Source organism: Lepidochelys olivacea (genome assembly GCF_965140295.1).
Source record: "Lepidochelys olivacea isolate rLepOli2 genome assembly, chromosome: 5".
NCBI classification, from domain to species: Eukaryota; Metazoa; Chordata; order Testudines; family Cheloniidae; genus Lepidochelys; species Lepidochelys olivacea.
This window is the reverse complement of record NC_140415.1, coordinates 22,395,094-22,410,539: the sequence shown is the minus strand read 5'-3', so window position 1 is coordinate 22,410,539 and position 15,446 is coordinate 22,395,094. Positions and strand designations below refer to the sequence as shown.

The window sequence follows — 15,446 nt, the reverse complement described above, 5'->3', positions numbered from 1 at the left end:
CAAAACAGGCCCTGCCCCAAAGAGCTCACCATCTTTAGTTTAAGGCAAGATGCAAGAAACAGGAGAAGCAGACGAACAGCTTGAGGTAACAATAATGGTAACAATAATTTAAATGTGTTTGCCTAGAGTGTCTGTGCAAACAAACTGTAGGAACAGAGGTTGGTTGGTTTGTTGGTGGAGGAAGATAAACATCAGTAGTTTCAGCTTGCTACTTGCCTAGCCATGATCACCTAAAAATGTTTCACAAGCATCCTGGTAAAGGTCAATCTTAACGCGGGATCTGATCTGATAGGTTAGGGCAATGGCCTGACACATATTTTCAGAGCACCATTCTGCCTTTGTTTTCCCCTTTACAACCAGGCCTTCCTGTGAAATTGACATGAAAGAGACTGCTTTAATCCTTCAAACGGCTTCTCAACCAGCACCGTCAATGCCAACCCGGTGATGAACGTCATCAGACAGTGTCCGAAAAACAGGTAGAGCTACGGGGAAAAGCACAGGATTGGTTAGAAGGGTTTCGTATGTGGGTTCAAAACTGTGATTTTTTCCTTTGTTTTTTTATGCAGATTATCAGTTCATTGTAGCCAGGGGATTCATTAAGTCAGTACTAAAATATCAACTGTGTTCAGCATGTACCTTAGTCACTATAAAACTGAAGAACAAAATATCTAGAGCAGGGGTGGCCAAACATACTTACCCTCTGAACCACATACAACAATCTTCAGAAGTTTAGGTACTGGGGTGTGCCTTCCAGGGCTCGGGGCTTCAGCCCCATGGGGAGAGGGGTCTCAAAGCCCTGAGGGCCCACCACCCTGCTGCAGGGCAGAAACCCTGAGCTCTCCTCCGCTCCAGTCTGGTAGGTGGAGAATGGGGGAGGGGCTCCATGAGCCACATTTTAACTGTAAAAGCGCTGCGGTTTGGCCACCCTTAGGCTACAGCAATGCAGGAAAACACATGGGGCCTGATTGTTCTCTCACACCTTTGTAATTCACATGTAACACCTTTGAAGTGAATGCTATTTCACCAGGTTCATACTGGCATAAGAAGAAAATAAGCCTTACCTAGGAACGAAATGATAATAGCTCTTAGCCTGCAGAATGTGATGTCAGGATGAGCACAAATATATTTGTAACCTTTCTCAGAAACAAATTCTGGTATCAAAATAAATAATGACAGGTTTCAGAGTAGCAGCCGTGTTAGTCTGTATTCGCAAAAAGAAAAGGAGTACTTGTGGCACATTAGAGACTAGCAAATTTGAGCATAAGCTTTCGTGAGCTACAGCTCACTTCATCGGATGTATCAGATTCATCGACGAAGTGATCTGTAGCTCACGAAAGCTTATGCTCAAATAAATTTGTTAGTCTCAAAGGTGCCACAAGTCCTCCTTTTCTTTTTGCAAAATAAATAATGTAATTTTCAGCAGCAGCACAAATATTTAATAAAAACACAAATGATAATCATAATAAACGTTAATCAATAGTGTTTCATTTAACAATGATTATAATATCTCCAAAAGATCAGATAATCCCACTCACCATGTTTATGTCTGAGTAGTGCATAAGAGTTTCCTGAAGTCCATTATAAAGTATGATTAACATAGGATGCACCAAATAGCAGGCATAACTAATTTTAGCTAGCAGAGTCCAAATGTCCCATGAAAGCACCCAGTTAGCTAAACCTGTTGGGAATAAAGCAGAATATCTGTTTCACTCAGCACCATACTGGCCCCTCTTTAAAGCCTGCAACAATTTTTACTAGTTTTCTTATCCTTAAAATAAAAAAAGAAATCTGTAAGAGCTAGAGCAAAACTGTACACTTTATAACAAGAACAAAGCAGACTAATTCTCAACATACCAGTGGAGTGAAAGAAAAAAGCTTCCAGAACAATGTTAAGTTTATGCATACATTAGGGGGCAAACATTCAGTGGGGGTGTTTTAGTTGCTAGGTCCCAGTACTAAAAACGGGGAAGGGTCGATGGGGAATCAAGACCCTGAGACTGACAGCCCCCAGGAACAATGGGGAGAGGCCAATGCTCCTGGTCAGCCTGAATGACAGGGTGGGCAGGCTAATCAGGGAGTCAGGAGGCCAGGGAGGTCCTGTCCTCCCTGTGAGCTGGATTTGCCTGGGTCAGACAGAGTGAGGCCGAGCTAAGGAGAAAGCAGGGGCCCAAGCTGAGCTGGGAAGCAGAACTGGGCCAGATCCAGAGGGATCAGAAAAGCAGCCCAGAGAGAGCAGACCCCGTCCTGGGAGCAGAGCTGCAGCCCCAAAGCCAGAGGCACAGCCCAGAGAGAGCAGACTTGTCTTGGGACAGAGCTGTAGCAACCAGAGCCAGAGGGGCCAGAAAAGCAGCCCAGGAAGCAGGTCAGTGCTGGGAGCAGAGTCACAGAAGCAGCCTGCAGAGCAGACCTGTCCTGGGAGCAGAGCTGTAGCAACCAGAGCCACAGGGGCCAAAGAAGCAGCCCAGGGAGCTGGAGGCAGAGCAGCAGCAGCAGTGCTGAGACAGAGTGGTGGAGCTGGAGCAGTCCGGAGCCGGGTGCGGTGAGCAGCTGGGGAGAGCGAGGGGGACCCTGGGCAGCGGGCCCAGCACAGGGAGACGCCTCAAAGAGGCTCTGCAGGCCAGTTTTGGATCGTAACCCCGACAGGGCGGGGGTGACACTAGAAAGAAGGGTCATACCACTTAGAGCGTGTGGCCACCACCAGAGCAAGTGTCCAACCCACAGCATCCCTGCAGCACAGCCAGGGCCTGAGCAGAAGGCCTGGGACTTACAAGGAACAGACTGTGAACTGCCCTGACATTCCAGAGACACTGTTTGTGATGTTCTGTGCCACAGAGCGGGTTGATGTGTTTCCTTTAACCTTTCCCATTTTTCCTTATTCTTTTTAAAATTAATTGTTGATTAAATAACTTGCATTTGCTTTAAATTGTAATGGTCAGTGGGTCAGAGAAGTGCCCAGTGCAGAGAGAGTACCCCGGAGTGGGGACACCCTAGCCCCTGTCCTAGGTGACCACAGCAGGGTTGGGGGTCGAGCCCCCCAGGAATGCTGGGCCTCGCCTTGTTGGGGTTACGAGGATTCTGCCAGACAGGAGAGTGGAAGAGGAGTCCTCCAGGGCAGGGAAGCCACTGGGTAAAGGAAGTGGGAGCAAGGACTCAGATCCTTTCGCTAGCCCACTTCACCGGGGTAGTACAGAAGCCAGGGAAGTTCCCCACAATAGCGGGACTATTCCCCCGCTTACACATAGTTGGATTTAAATTTTATGCTATTTCCTGGATTGTTTCATCAGAAAATAAGAAATGTTTAACCTCATTTTCTATTTATTTGAATGCATATATTTTTGAAGGTCTTCTTAGACTTTTGGGGAGCCATATTCTACAGATTTACAGCCAGATAGCTTCACTGGATTTCCCAGATATACTTCAGCAGCAAATTCAGGCTTTTATTTAAATTCACCACAGCCCTCTTTTGTATGTTGGGTGTTTGTCTATACTTCCGTGAAAGGACCTATCCAATCATTCCCTGATTCAGCAAAGAATTTAAACACACACTTATGCATGTTCTTAAGACCAACGGACTTGAATGGGGTTGGAGCATATGCTCATGTGCTTTGCAGAATAGGGATGTACTTTAGCAAGGGCTGAAGTACTTCGCTGAATTGGAGCCTATGAATGGCATTCACGCCACGGCACAAGACCAATGCACCACCTTAGCACCATTTAAAAATTCTAGCTACACTTTTTAGACACAGACATAGCTGAAGCAGTTAAAACTTGAACGCTGGCTTCCCACTGAGGACTGGTTCCTCTCAAGGGCTGCTGTTTGAGGGTGGGAGTTTAAAAACTGAACTTGTATGCAGTGGGCATGTGCTACAATATTTACCAGAGCTTTATAAGGCTCTCTGCTGTTTTTGACATCACTTTCTCCATATCTGGCCTGAGCAGGGTGCTCAGCAGGAACAGAGACTGTTGGTGGGACAGTTTGCATGAGAGGGATGAAACACACACAGGAAAATCCTCCAGGTATATTTATCAGTGAAAGGAGAAATCATAGGTGTGAAAAAAATCGTGTGGCACTCATAATTTTATGGTGTCTCAGTTTTCCTACATTCTGCAACCTTCTGCAGATTCTACCTGTTCATTTAAAAAACTATAGGAATTTCACTTTCCCCATTGCTGTGAACAGTAAGCTCTTGGATAAATGAATTTGTTTCAGTGCAGTTTCTCTGCACTACAGCAAACCATAGTTTGGGACTGTTTTTCTCTAGCTCCACTGCTATGTCAACATTTCAAACCCTGTTTACTCAGAGACTGACAATTCCTGTACTTTGGTTATACAACTAAAAAGTGTTGCATTGAGGCTGGAAGACAAATCCCATAACACATGGGGGCAGAGCCTCAGCTGGTGTAAATCAGTAGATCTCTGTTGAACTCAGTGGACCCGGGCTGATTTATATTAGCAGAGGATCAAGCAAATACAGTGTGTAGTCGTCTATTGTTTCTTCTATCTACATCATTCCCATTGTTTCTCTCTTTACTCTCCATCATGCCATCCCCGTGTCCACTCTTCATCCACTTCTCTCTCTCCCTTACCTTGTCTCTCTCTTTGTGCATCCTCTGGCCCCCATCTTTCCTCTCACCTCTCTCTGACTGCTAGTGCCACCAGAGCAGCCGAACTAGATGCCTTACCACCTGTTCTGCGTGGATGTGCCTCTGCTCCTTGCTGAATCCAGGTGAGCTGCCTCTGCTTAGTGGGACAGTGTGCCGGAAGAAAGGCCAGTGAAATCTGAAGAGTGGGAGCCCCACCACAGCCCCCACATCTCCAGGGCCTACATCAGCGAAGCGAAGAGACAAGCATGATGCATGAAGAAATAGCGCCACCCTTTGAACTAAGTTCAACACTTGGGAATGTCCAGAGCTGATCCCATCTGATACCACTGTAGTATTGGGATGGTAGAAATGGTGTAAGAGTACATGCAATTTTATGACTAGGGGCATAGGACCAAATCTGGACCCAGGTTAAGGGCCCTTTGTGCCACTTCAGAAGCACAAAGGCTATGCAGAGTTGACTCAAACAGGCAGCTCAGGATTCTTTCTGTGGAGGGGAACCCTTGGATGACATAAATGTGATCAAGCTGGTTTATGCCTCCCACTTTCCCTCTCTCAGCACAGGAGGCAGAAGAGGGTTTGTGGGCAGGGCTGGTATACACACTGCTCCACCCAATCCTTGACCAGCAGATTGATTGCTATGGACTTCTCCTGTCAGAGTAATGTAGCAAATCTTAGGCTGCCCTAAGTTATACCTGAAGACAAAATGACACCTGGTAGCCCAAGGATCAGGGAAATGGATACATGGTAGAAAGCCAACTTTCTCCCTTCCCCTTCAGCTGTACCAGTGTGAGCTTTGCCCATATTCTCCCTGCACTAATTCCTCTTCCTGAGTTTTGCGATGTACTCCTCCTCCTCCATAGCAGAGGATCTAGGCTATGTAATACACTGACAAAACACATCAGCAGTAAGAGCACATGCATGTGAGCTGGACCATTGTTTAAGCCAGTCAGTTTTAAAGAATGGATTTACAGCCAAATCTGTTCACTAACTGTGAGGTACCTCCATAGCCTTCTTGACATGCAAAAATGATCCAACCAATTGCTGCAGCCCACAGAGTCCGGTGAAGTGCTTGATAAATTACAGCAGCAGGGGAATAGGAGTTCACAGAGTCTTCTATGGTATATGCCAGGGAGACTACTGCTAGCATGGCAAGCATGGCACAAAGCCATCCCAGAGAAGCCTGCACCTGTAGAGATGAAGAACAACATACTTTAAAACAAATATTCTTAGTGAACTCTTTCAATAGCTCTGAATGCGCTCTTCCTTTCCATCTAACTGCCTCACCCCCGCTGCAGTTCAGTGCTTTATCCTGATGCACTGTGTTACCTTTCTACCCTTTACTTCCCAGCCGACAAGTTTCAACCTTGTCTTGATGCCTGATGTGACTGGTGTGCCTCTTGGGACCCTGCTCTCTCTTTCTACCTCTTTCTTGCTGCCTTCCCATTTAGTGGCCTGGCTCCTTCATTCTCAGTCATAAGCTTCCTCTTCACATGCACTAGAGTGCATCAGCCTCTCTTGTCAGATTACGGCCATGGCTCTTCTTGGTATCGAAGTGGGAGCTTCACCCAAGCACAGACAATGACATTTTCACATTGTTCTAAATGAAACCCCAACAACCACAGAATATTGACAATCAAGGAGATTGTCTCAAGTCCCATGTGTGCCAAGCACTCCCTGGCACAAAAAGACTGCCTCAGCAAGAGACATGTAGTCATTGGTTCAGCCCAAAAGACTTGTTTATTATTGCAATTTCCTGATCAGCCTTGCTTATTACTTTGTCTTCCTCCTCCTCTTTACGGAGTGTTGTCTGACTCATTCCCTGCTTGTTTCATTATCCTTTGTCCTCACCCTGGAACATCTAATCCTTTTCCATTTGATGGAAATGCCATTCACTGCTGGTTCATTGTTTCCTTACAATGTCAGAGCAAGACCTTCATTCTTCACTAGGACTTTCTGCCAGAGTGGGTCTTGAGTGAGGACTGCAGGATTTGGCAGCTCAGTCAAATAAAGTGAGTTGGTAAATTCAGTCCTTTTACAACAATGGTGCTAGTTTACCTCACTGAGCTAATTTGTTCATCACATGGCACCAGTATATTTATAATCACTTTTCTCCAAGAGAAATAGTAAATCCCTTCCATTGCACAGTCTGGTCTATTGTTTTAAAAAAACACCTGGAGCCAAAACATACTGGAGGTCAATTTGGGGAATTTACAGTAGTTCCAAGCAGCCGGAATAAGCAACCGTACCTGGCTTCTTTGAAATAGACACAGTGTGGCCTGGGTTTGATTTGAAGGCACTTTTGATGAATCATCTCAAGATGCCTTGCCAGTGCAAAAAGGACGGAAATGGTGGCTGCTCAGTAGTGCCTGCTATTTTAAATGTCTTTCCTGCACTGGGTCATTTGTATTGCACTGCAGCATGACACAGTCTTATTCTAACTGGGGTCCTCCACACAATCAAGATGTGCATCTCATGAGGCTATTCCTATTGAGCAAAATGGCAGTAAGTAAATAAAACCAGTATTCACAAAGTTCTTCACCAGATCTTAAGAATGCCCGATAATAGGATGTCTAAACCAGTGGCTCCCAACCTTTCCAGACTACTGTACCTCTTTCAGGAGTCTGATTTGTCTTGCGTACCTCCAAGTTTAACCTCACTTAAAAACTACTGGCGTACAAAGCCAGACATAAAAATACAAAAGTGTCACAGCACACTGTTACTGAAAAATTGCTTACTTTTTCATTTTTACCATATAATTATAAAATAAATCAATTGGAATATAAATATTGTACTTACATTTCAGTGTATAATATCTAAAAATTTCATATAGACAATGACTTATTTATACTGCTCTATAGCAGTATAAATAAGTCATTGTCTATATGAAATTTTTAGTTTGTATTGATTTTGCTATGTAGCCTGAAATTTTTAGTTTGCAATGTGATTTTTATGTAGCCTGTTGTAAAACTAGGCAAATATCTAGATTAATTCCAGGTACCCCTTGGAAGATCTCTGCACATCCCTGGTTGAGAACCACTGGTCTAAACAACCATTTCTTTCCTGGGCAAAAGACAGGGAGGACAACCATAGTATAATAATGGCTGAAGTGACATTATTACATCTGAATATAAAAGATCTGTGCAAATGAGCCCAAGATAGGGATGATTGGCCCTGTTTGACTTCTGCCTCATTGTGTGGGAAGGATGATAGATGATGATGATTCAGAAAGTAACTTTGTGTTAGCTGTTACTGGTACATGGTTAGATTCAGAAAGCCTAGCGTTTTCTGGTGGGGAGGGATCCAGACAATTACTGGAGAATGCAGCCATTTATTTTAGCGTCAACTCAGCAAGGTACTTAAGCACTCACCTAACATTTGTTCACGAGTAGGGTCACTGAAGTAAAACATTAGGAACACGTTTAAGTACCTTGCTGAATCGGGGACTTGTCTAGCAGTGCACTTTGCATGCAGCTCATTATGCCCCAGAGGGAGTTGATGATTAAACCAGAAGAAAACTCATATCAACATCAGGCTTTACATTCTTTTTAGATACCCAAAGGCATCAACTCCGTGGGTGCTCAGCCACGGGGTGGGGGTGGGGGGAGAAATAGTGGATGATTAGCACCCAGGAGCCAGAGATTGAATGTGGAATGTGATGAGTTCTGTGCAGCTAGCAAGTTCTGCCCTTGGGGCAGGGAGTTTATTTATAAACAGAGACAGGGTTATTAAGATATCAAAAGGCTTGTCATTATATAAAATTAAGGATCAGGGTCAAGTTAGATGATCCTGAAAGCATTCTCAGGCACTCCCGTGAAAAGGTAGGAAACAAAGGGTAGGAATAAATGGTCCATTTTCAGAATGGAGAGAAGTAAGTAGTGGTGTCCCCGAGTGGCTTGTACTGTTGAACATATTCATAAATGATCTGCAAAAAGGGGTAAACAGTGAGGTGGCGAAGTTTGCAGATGATACAAAATTACTGAAGATAGTTAAGTCCAAAACAAACTACAAAAAATTACACAAAGGAATCTCACAAAACTGGGTTAGTGTGCCACAAAATGGCAGATGAAATTCAATGTTAAATGCAAAGTAATGCACATGGGAAAATATAGAATGATGGTGCCTAGATTAGCTGTTACCCATCAAGAAAAAAGAAAAGGAGGACTTGTGGCACCTTAGAGATTAACCAATTTATTTGAGCTTAAGCTTTCGTGAGCTACAGCTCACTTCATGCTGTAGCTCACGAAAGCTTATGCTCAAATAAATTGGTTAGTCTCTAAGGTGCCACAAGTCCTCCTTTTCTTTTTGCGAATACAGACTAACACGGCTGTTACTCTGAAACCCATCAAGAAAGAGATCTTGGAGTCATTTGCTGTACTCCTTCTCACTGTGCCTGTATCATCCTGAACCCATTCTCCAGCTTCAGAAGACTTAAAAATTATCTCCAGTCATCAATGGGACAGACGCAACTGAATAATGTAGCTGTCCTTACTGTGCATCAAGACCATACCATGGAACTAGATGTAAATATGATTGCTAATAGTTTCATTCAGAAAGCTACAGTGAGGCATAATGTCTTTAAACTGGGATGTTAGTGAAGACAGCTTGTAGGTGATTGCAATTATTTTAATATACCGTAATTCATAACAATGTAATTATGTAGCTCATAACAATTGAATGATTATTAAAATATTAAAGGTACGAATGACAGACACCTTCAGTAACTAGAATATGAAAGAAGTGTATAAATATGCTGAAAACAGCCTCCGCCCAAAACTGGCAGAGTGTCCCCCCCTCCCCAAACACACACACCTCTTTGAAAGCACCCCTTAGCAAAAGCACAAGTCAGCACCTATGTAGAAACCGCATCCATGTACCTTGTTTCTGAGGATTTGTGCTTGTTGGTGATACATGAAAAGCTCCAGAAGGACACCAACTAGAAATGGACCATATCGACAGTAAGGCTTTGTATAATATTCTGTGAAATACATCACTGTGGACATTTCCCTAAAAGTAAATAGGAAAGGATTATGCTGAAGTGCTGAGTGAATGGTAAGATAGTTAACTATTGTTCACAAAGAGGCCAACCTTAGTGCATCTATTCTTAAACTGTGGTTCTCCAACCATAACTGCTGCAACAATGGCACCATCCAGGGGTGAAAGTAAGGCAGTACGGGCCGGTACGACGCACCGGTAAAAAGTAGCCGCCAGTACTGGCCCGTACAACTGACTTTAAAGCACTCCCACGGCAGCACTTTAAGGATCCTGTTTAAAGCGCTGCCATGCTTTACTGCCTTTTTGTGCCCCCTATCGGCAGCCCTGCTGGGTCCGTACCAGCTGGACCACCAAGGTGGGGGCGGCCGGAAAAGGGGCAGCGATGTTAAAGCATTGCCACGGCAAAGGACCCTGCTTAAAACCAGGGCCCACTCTAGGTTTTTTGCTGCCCCAGAAAAGGCCCCAAAAGCGGAATGCCGCCGAAGGAAAAAAAAGGGGGGAGGGCGCGGAATGCCACCCCTTGAAAAGTGCCGCTCCAACCATGTGCTTGGTTTGCTGGTGCCGAGAGCCAGCCCTGCTTAAAGCGCTGCCACGGCCCCGTTTGCCCCTTCCCCCAGCCGCCAACAGCGGGCGAGGGCAAAAGAAGTAGCTGCCCCGGGGCCGTGATTTAAATCTCCTTTAAATTGCCACCGGGTAGTGCGGGCCAGGCAGCGCAGATGGGCTGGCTGGAGGACACTGATCCCAGCCCCACCCCTTCTGCCCGAAGCCCCACCCCTTCCAGTGAGAGCTCCATTTTACTTTCACCCCGGCACCATCTTATTCAACAGTTCTGCTCCTGGTGTGTATTCAGAGCTGTATGTGCTTGATTTAGGGACAAATATAAATGTTGACTACTTGCTACTCCTTTAAGCAATGCAGGGGCACGCAGCTTTGGGAGAGTGAATGAGATCCTTTTTTATTTGCTGGTTTTTAATCTTACCATTTCTTCAGCACTGAAACAATTCCAAACTGTGAATAGTTGTTGGAGCTGCTCAAAGTTTTTCAAATGAAAACCAGCCTTTTTGCCAAAAATCGGGTATTTTCACAATTTTTATTTTTTTTTCTGATTAAATTGGAAAATGAAAAGTTACTAATTTAAAAACTGATTTATTGTTTTTTCTTTCCCCCTTTCTCCTCCTTTTTACTTTCCCTTCCCCCTTTTCAATGGCATTTTATCATGAGTTTTGTGATATTTGGTTTTTCTTAAAGCCCCAGCTCCTGGAGGTATGTGATTAAGAAAAAAATCTCAGCTTTCATTAACAAAAAAGTAAGTTTCTAGCCCTCATGGTTGCAGAGTAGAGCTTGAACATGTGACCCAAGTGAACCCTAAAAAAACCTCAACAACCAGAAGGCAAAAGAAAAGAATCCCAAACTTGTTTACAAAAACCCCACCACACCTTACGGTTTTTAAGGAAATCTGATCTTTTTTTTTTTTTTTTGGAGGGGGGGAAGGAGAGGCTGAGTCATGATTTTTGAATGCTTATGGTTGGCAATACTGTTTCTTCTTCAAGTTAAAGAATCATAGAAATGTAGGGCTAGAAGGTACCTCAAGATGTTATCTAGTCCTTCACCCATGCTGAGTCAGAATTATGTATACCTAGATCATCCCTGACAGGTGTTTGTCCATGCTATTCTTCAAAGCCTCCAATGACCGGCATTCCACAACCTCCCTAGGAGATCGGTTCCAGTGCTTAACCTTCCTTATAGTTAGAAAGATTTTCCTAATATCTAACCAAACCTCCCTTTTTGCAAACTAAGCCACAGTACTTCAGCTGAGGCCTCACCAGTTCTGAGCAGAGCAGAAGAACTACTGTGTCTTACATACAACACTCTGTTAATATAACTGTCCCAAACTGAGGCTGTGCCTCAGTTTCCCCTTTTGGCTATATAAATCAGTCCCAAGTCAGACTTACTCTACAATAGCCCCTTGTTCATGGAGCCTGTCTCTTTGACAGCAGTCTTGATCTTCCTATTTCCTTCCCAGGAGTCAGGCTCACACTAGGCTTCTCTGATTGAGAGGCAGACATCAGCTATCCTCCTGAAGCTTACTGACAGAAGCTCCCCACTGTCTCACTTCCCCAGGGACTCTGACAGTTTTCTTGAAGCTTTTACTGTAAACTCTAAGCCCCCATTAATGACTGGTCCTCACAGAGGCCTAGTCCACCTCTTGTGAGTTCCTCCAGCCTGCAAGAGCCACAGGGCATCTCTATCTCATCCTCTTTGTATGGTTCTACCCTTCCAACTCAGCTGCTCCATTTCTAATTAGCTAAATGGTAAGCACCTGGAGCACCTGATTACTCCCAGGTCTTCCCCAAAGGGGCCTCGTGGGCCAGTTAGGCCTTAATCCTTCCTGATCCTATGACAACAATCCAGAATGACATTTACTTTTTTCACAATTGCATCCCAGTGTCGACTCATTCAATCCGTGATTGCTATGACCCCTAACTCAGGGGTCCCCAACGTGCTGCCCGCGGGTGCAATGGCGCCCGCCGGGGCAGTTGTGTGCGCCCGCAGGACGCCGCACCGCCAAAATGCCACTGCCGAGCACGGCCACCGGAGAACCGCCCGCTGAAATACCGCAGAGAAGTGTTGTCGTTTCTCAGCGGCATTTCAGCGGTGGGGTGTCTGGTGCCCGCCACAGTCTTCTGGGAATGGAAATATGCTATTCCCACAGAAAGGTTGGGGACCACTGCCCAAACTTCTTTTCTGCTGTACCGCTGCCTAGCTGATTATTTCCCATTTTGTATTTGTACATTTGATTTTTCCTTCCAAAGTCCAGTACTTTGCACTTGTCTTTCTTATAATTTGATATATTATCAAGACTTTCAGAATTAATGGATACCTGAAAAGAATGATTTTTCCTACAAAATGTCAATAAGTTTTGTTTCTAAAACTTAAAGAGGACAAATAGAGTCTAGAGAGGTTAAATACCTTAGTCTGAATGCTCTTTGGCTCAGACTGCTTTGGGTGAATATTCCTTTTTTATTAAAATAATGTATTTTGTTTATTCAGATTTAAATACTAACTAAAAAGATGCCTATCCAAGCTTTAAATGCTCTGACACCCCATTAACAATGTAGTTAATAAATTATGTAGTGCTATAATACTGGCCTAGAAAGTTAAGATAATAGGAATGACTACACTGACTTGATGGTGATTGAACTTCTGTGTTAGGAAGAAGAGGGGAGAAGCTGCTGTTGAGTTGGCCATGCCAGGCTTTAACCAGGTATTTGAAAAAATGTATTAAGACAAAACTGAAGACTTGTATATACTGAAAATTTCTCTCTTATTGTTATGACTTTGCAGAAGTCATCCTTTGAATAGCTATTCATCCTGAGTATCAACATTTTGGCTGAATAGCTATTCAAAAGCTATTCAAAAGCTATTCAGTGGGGAAGGTTTAGATTGGATATTAGGAAAAACTTTTTCACTAAGAGGGTGGTGAAACACTGTAATGCGTTACCTAGGGAGGTGGTAGAATCTCCTTCCTTAGAGGTTTTTAAGGTCAGGCTTGACAAAGCCCTGGCTGGGATGATTTAACTGGGAATTGGTCCTGCTTTGAGCAGGGGGTTGGACTAGATGACCTTCTGGGGTCCCTTCCAACCCTGATATTCTATGATTCTATGATTCTAAAAACTAATTTCCATATAAACCTAGTAGTAAGAGATGAAGAGTATTTGTGGAACCTTACCTTGTATCTGAAGGAGATGCAACAGGAAGTCTGAAAAATGATGACAGCAAGGCTGTAACAGTGAAAGATGCCAGGAACAGAGTGGTTCCTAAGATAATCAACCCACATTTGCTTCTACAAGTAAAATGTAAAGAAAAACATTTTTAACATCCAATTTTCTGATCTCATTGCAAACATTTCTTTCATCCTGTAATTTAATCCCATTTATTCCTTTTCTGAAGTATCAAAATAATTTCCTCTAATTGTGTCACACAATCATTTCACAGATCCATTGTAAAATCTTGGGATATCTCATTGTAAATGTCATGAGATCTGATTATTAATACTGCAAATGTGCAATTATAAGACCCCGATGCATTACAGTACTTAACCATGTGCTTTAAAGGGACATGCTTTTCTCTGTCATTGATTTAGGGTCATATATTTTGTCGCTGTTCAATTTATTTACTTGATTTAAAACATCTTCAGAACATGGTACCAATGATAAAAAATTGGGGGGTTATAGCTATCTGATGCTTGAACAGACAGATACTTAATATTTATTGTGAGCATGTAAATCCAAAGCTGAACTGAGAGGCTAGTGAGACAAACAGCTCCAGAGAGTCTGCAAATCAGGCGAAAAGTTTTTCAAGATGTGTACCCAAAACCACTTATGAAAATTTTGCTGCAGTCCTATCACATGCTACAAGGCCTAGTAGAATAGATGATGGCAAGGTGTGAGTCTCACCTGAGGGATATGATCATTGCTTGCACTTCAGCAAAGCGATAATGGAAAGCATCTACCTTTTACTCAGTTCTCTTGAGATGGACCCTTCTGTGAGATGTTCACAGCAATCTTAAATCAGGTCTTTCATCATATTCCTTAAGACTTTTCAGAAACCATATATGACTGAAGCTTATTATATTGTGTTCTTTGGGGGAAATACAGAGGCCAAAAAATTAAGAGGAAGAGAAATGTGTAGTATCTGAAGCATTGTTCAAAGCATACAGAATTTGAAATTTTACAGGAGACAGAAGGCCGCTGGTATTTTAGAATTAGCATATTTGATCTCAAGGTATTGATTTCTCAACAAACAACAGGAGGTGTTTTTGAACACACACAAAAATACAAAGTCAGGCTGAAATACTGGCCCCATTAAACTCAATGGCTTTGCCTTCAGTGGGGCCAGGATTTTATCCTAAATTTCTAGAGCAGTATATATACTTAGGGGGAATTGGGTGATATTTATTCTAGCCACTCCTGATCTGCAGACAACAGGCCAGATTTGACTGAATGCAGCCTAGACAGAGCTTGGGGAGGCTCTCTCTTGGGTATTCCTGATGGTAAGATTAAAAAAGCAAAAGCAGACAAAATGTTTACAATACCTTTCTGGACTTTTTATGCATCATCATAATCAAAAAAGGACATCAGTCCAATTTTTTAAAAATTCCATTAGAAATCATCTTTAAGGACCTGGACTGTGTGACATAGCCATTAGAGAGACGTGGTGGGTGAGGTAATATCTTTTACTGGACCAACTTCTGTTGGTGAGAGAAACAAGATTTTGAGCCACACAGAGCTCTTCTTCTTGACCTGATGAATAAAAGATATTACTTCACCCACCTTGTCTCTCTAATATCTTGGAACCAACATGGCTACAACTACACATGACAGCCGTTGACACAGAACATCTGCAGAAAATACTTGTCCAGTAACAGTCAAACCTTCAGTTCCTAGCAGTTGTAGTGGCATATCCAGGAATAACAGATTATCTGGCAGCAAGAGTAATGTATGGGCCACTCCTGCAAAGACAGCACTTGAGCAGACTGCTGTACCCTATGAAGCTCATTTCACTTCAGAACTTATCTATATGTTATGTAAGTGCAAAATACTATTATTTTTGCTATTAATAAAAATGTTCACAGACTATATCTGTCTGTATAAAACCCCTTTCTATATTTTTTCAGTATCAATTCTCTGTACATACAACTTGCATACCTCATGCAACCAGCTGACTGAAAAAAATACCCTTGAAAAATATTCAAAGCCTAAACTATATCCAGTGTGTTAAAAGAAAAGAAAGGCATACAACTTTCCCCTGTACACAGTACTTGTGAAGTGCCTTTTAATGAACTGAGG

General features: G+C 43.2%; 1 protein-coding gene across 1 annotated transcript in view; it reads right to left on the bottom strand.

Moving 5' to 3' along the window:
• Positions 1-350: 350 nt before the first annotated feature.
• Positions 351-15,446, bottom strand: part of LOC311521341 (O-acyltransferase like protein-like) — a gene marked incomplete at both ends in the record, with an annotated part of 36,932 nt that continues 21,836 nt past the window's right edge. Inside the window, 6 exons of the mRNA XM_084629622.1 lie at positions 351-482; positions 1,536-1,678; positions 4,684-4,823; positions 5,595-5,791; positions 9,480-9,609; positions 13,328-13,441. Coding sequence (XP_084485748.1) covers positions 351-482; positions 1,536-1,678; positions 4,684-4,823; positions 5,595-5,791; positions 9,480-9,609; positions 13,328-13,441 — 856 coding nt within the window. The remainder of the gene's footprint in view (positions 483-1,535; positions 1,679-4,683; positions 4,824-5,594; positions 5,792-9,479; positions 9,610-13,327; positions 13,442-15,446) is intronic.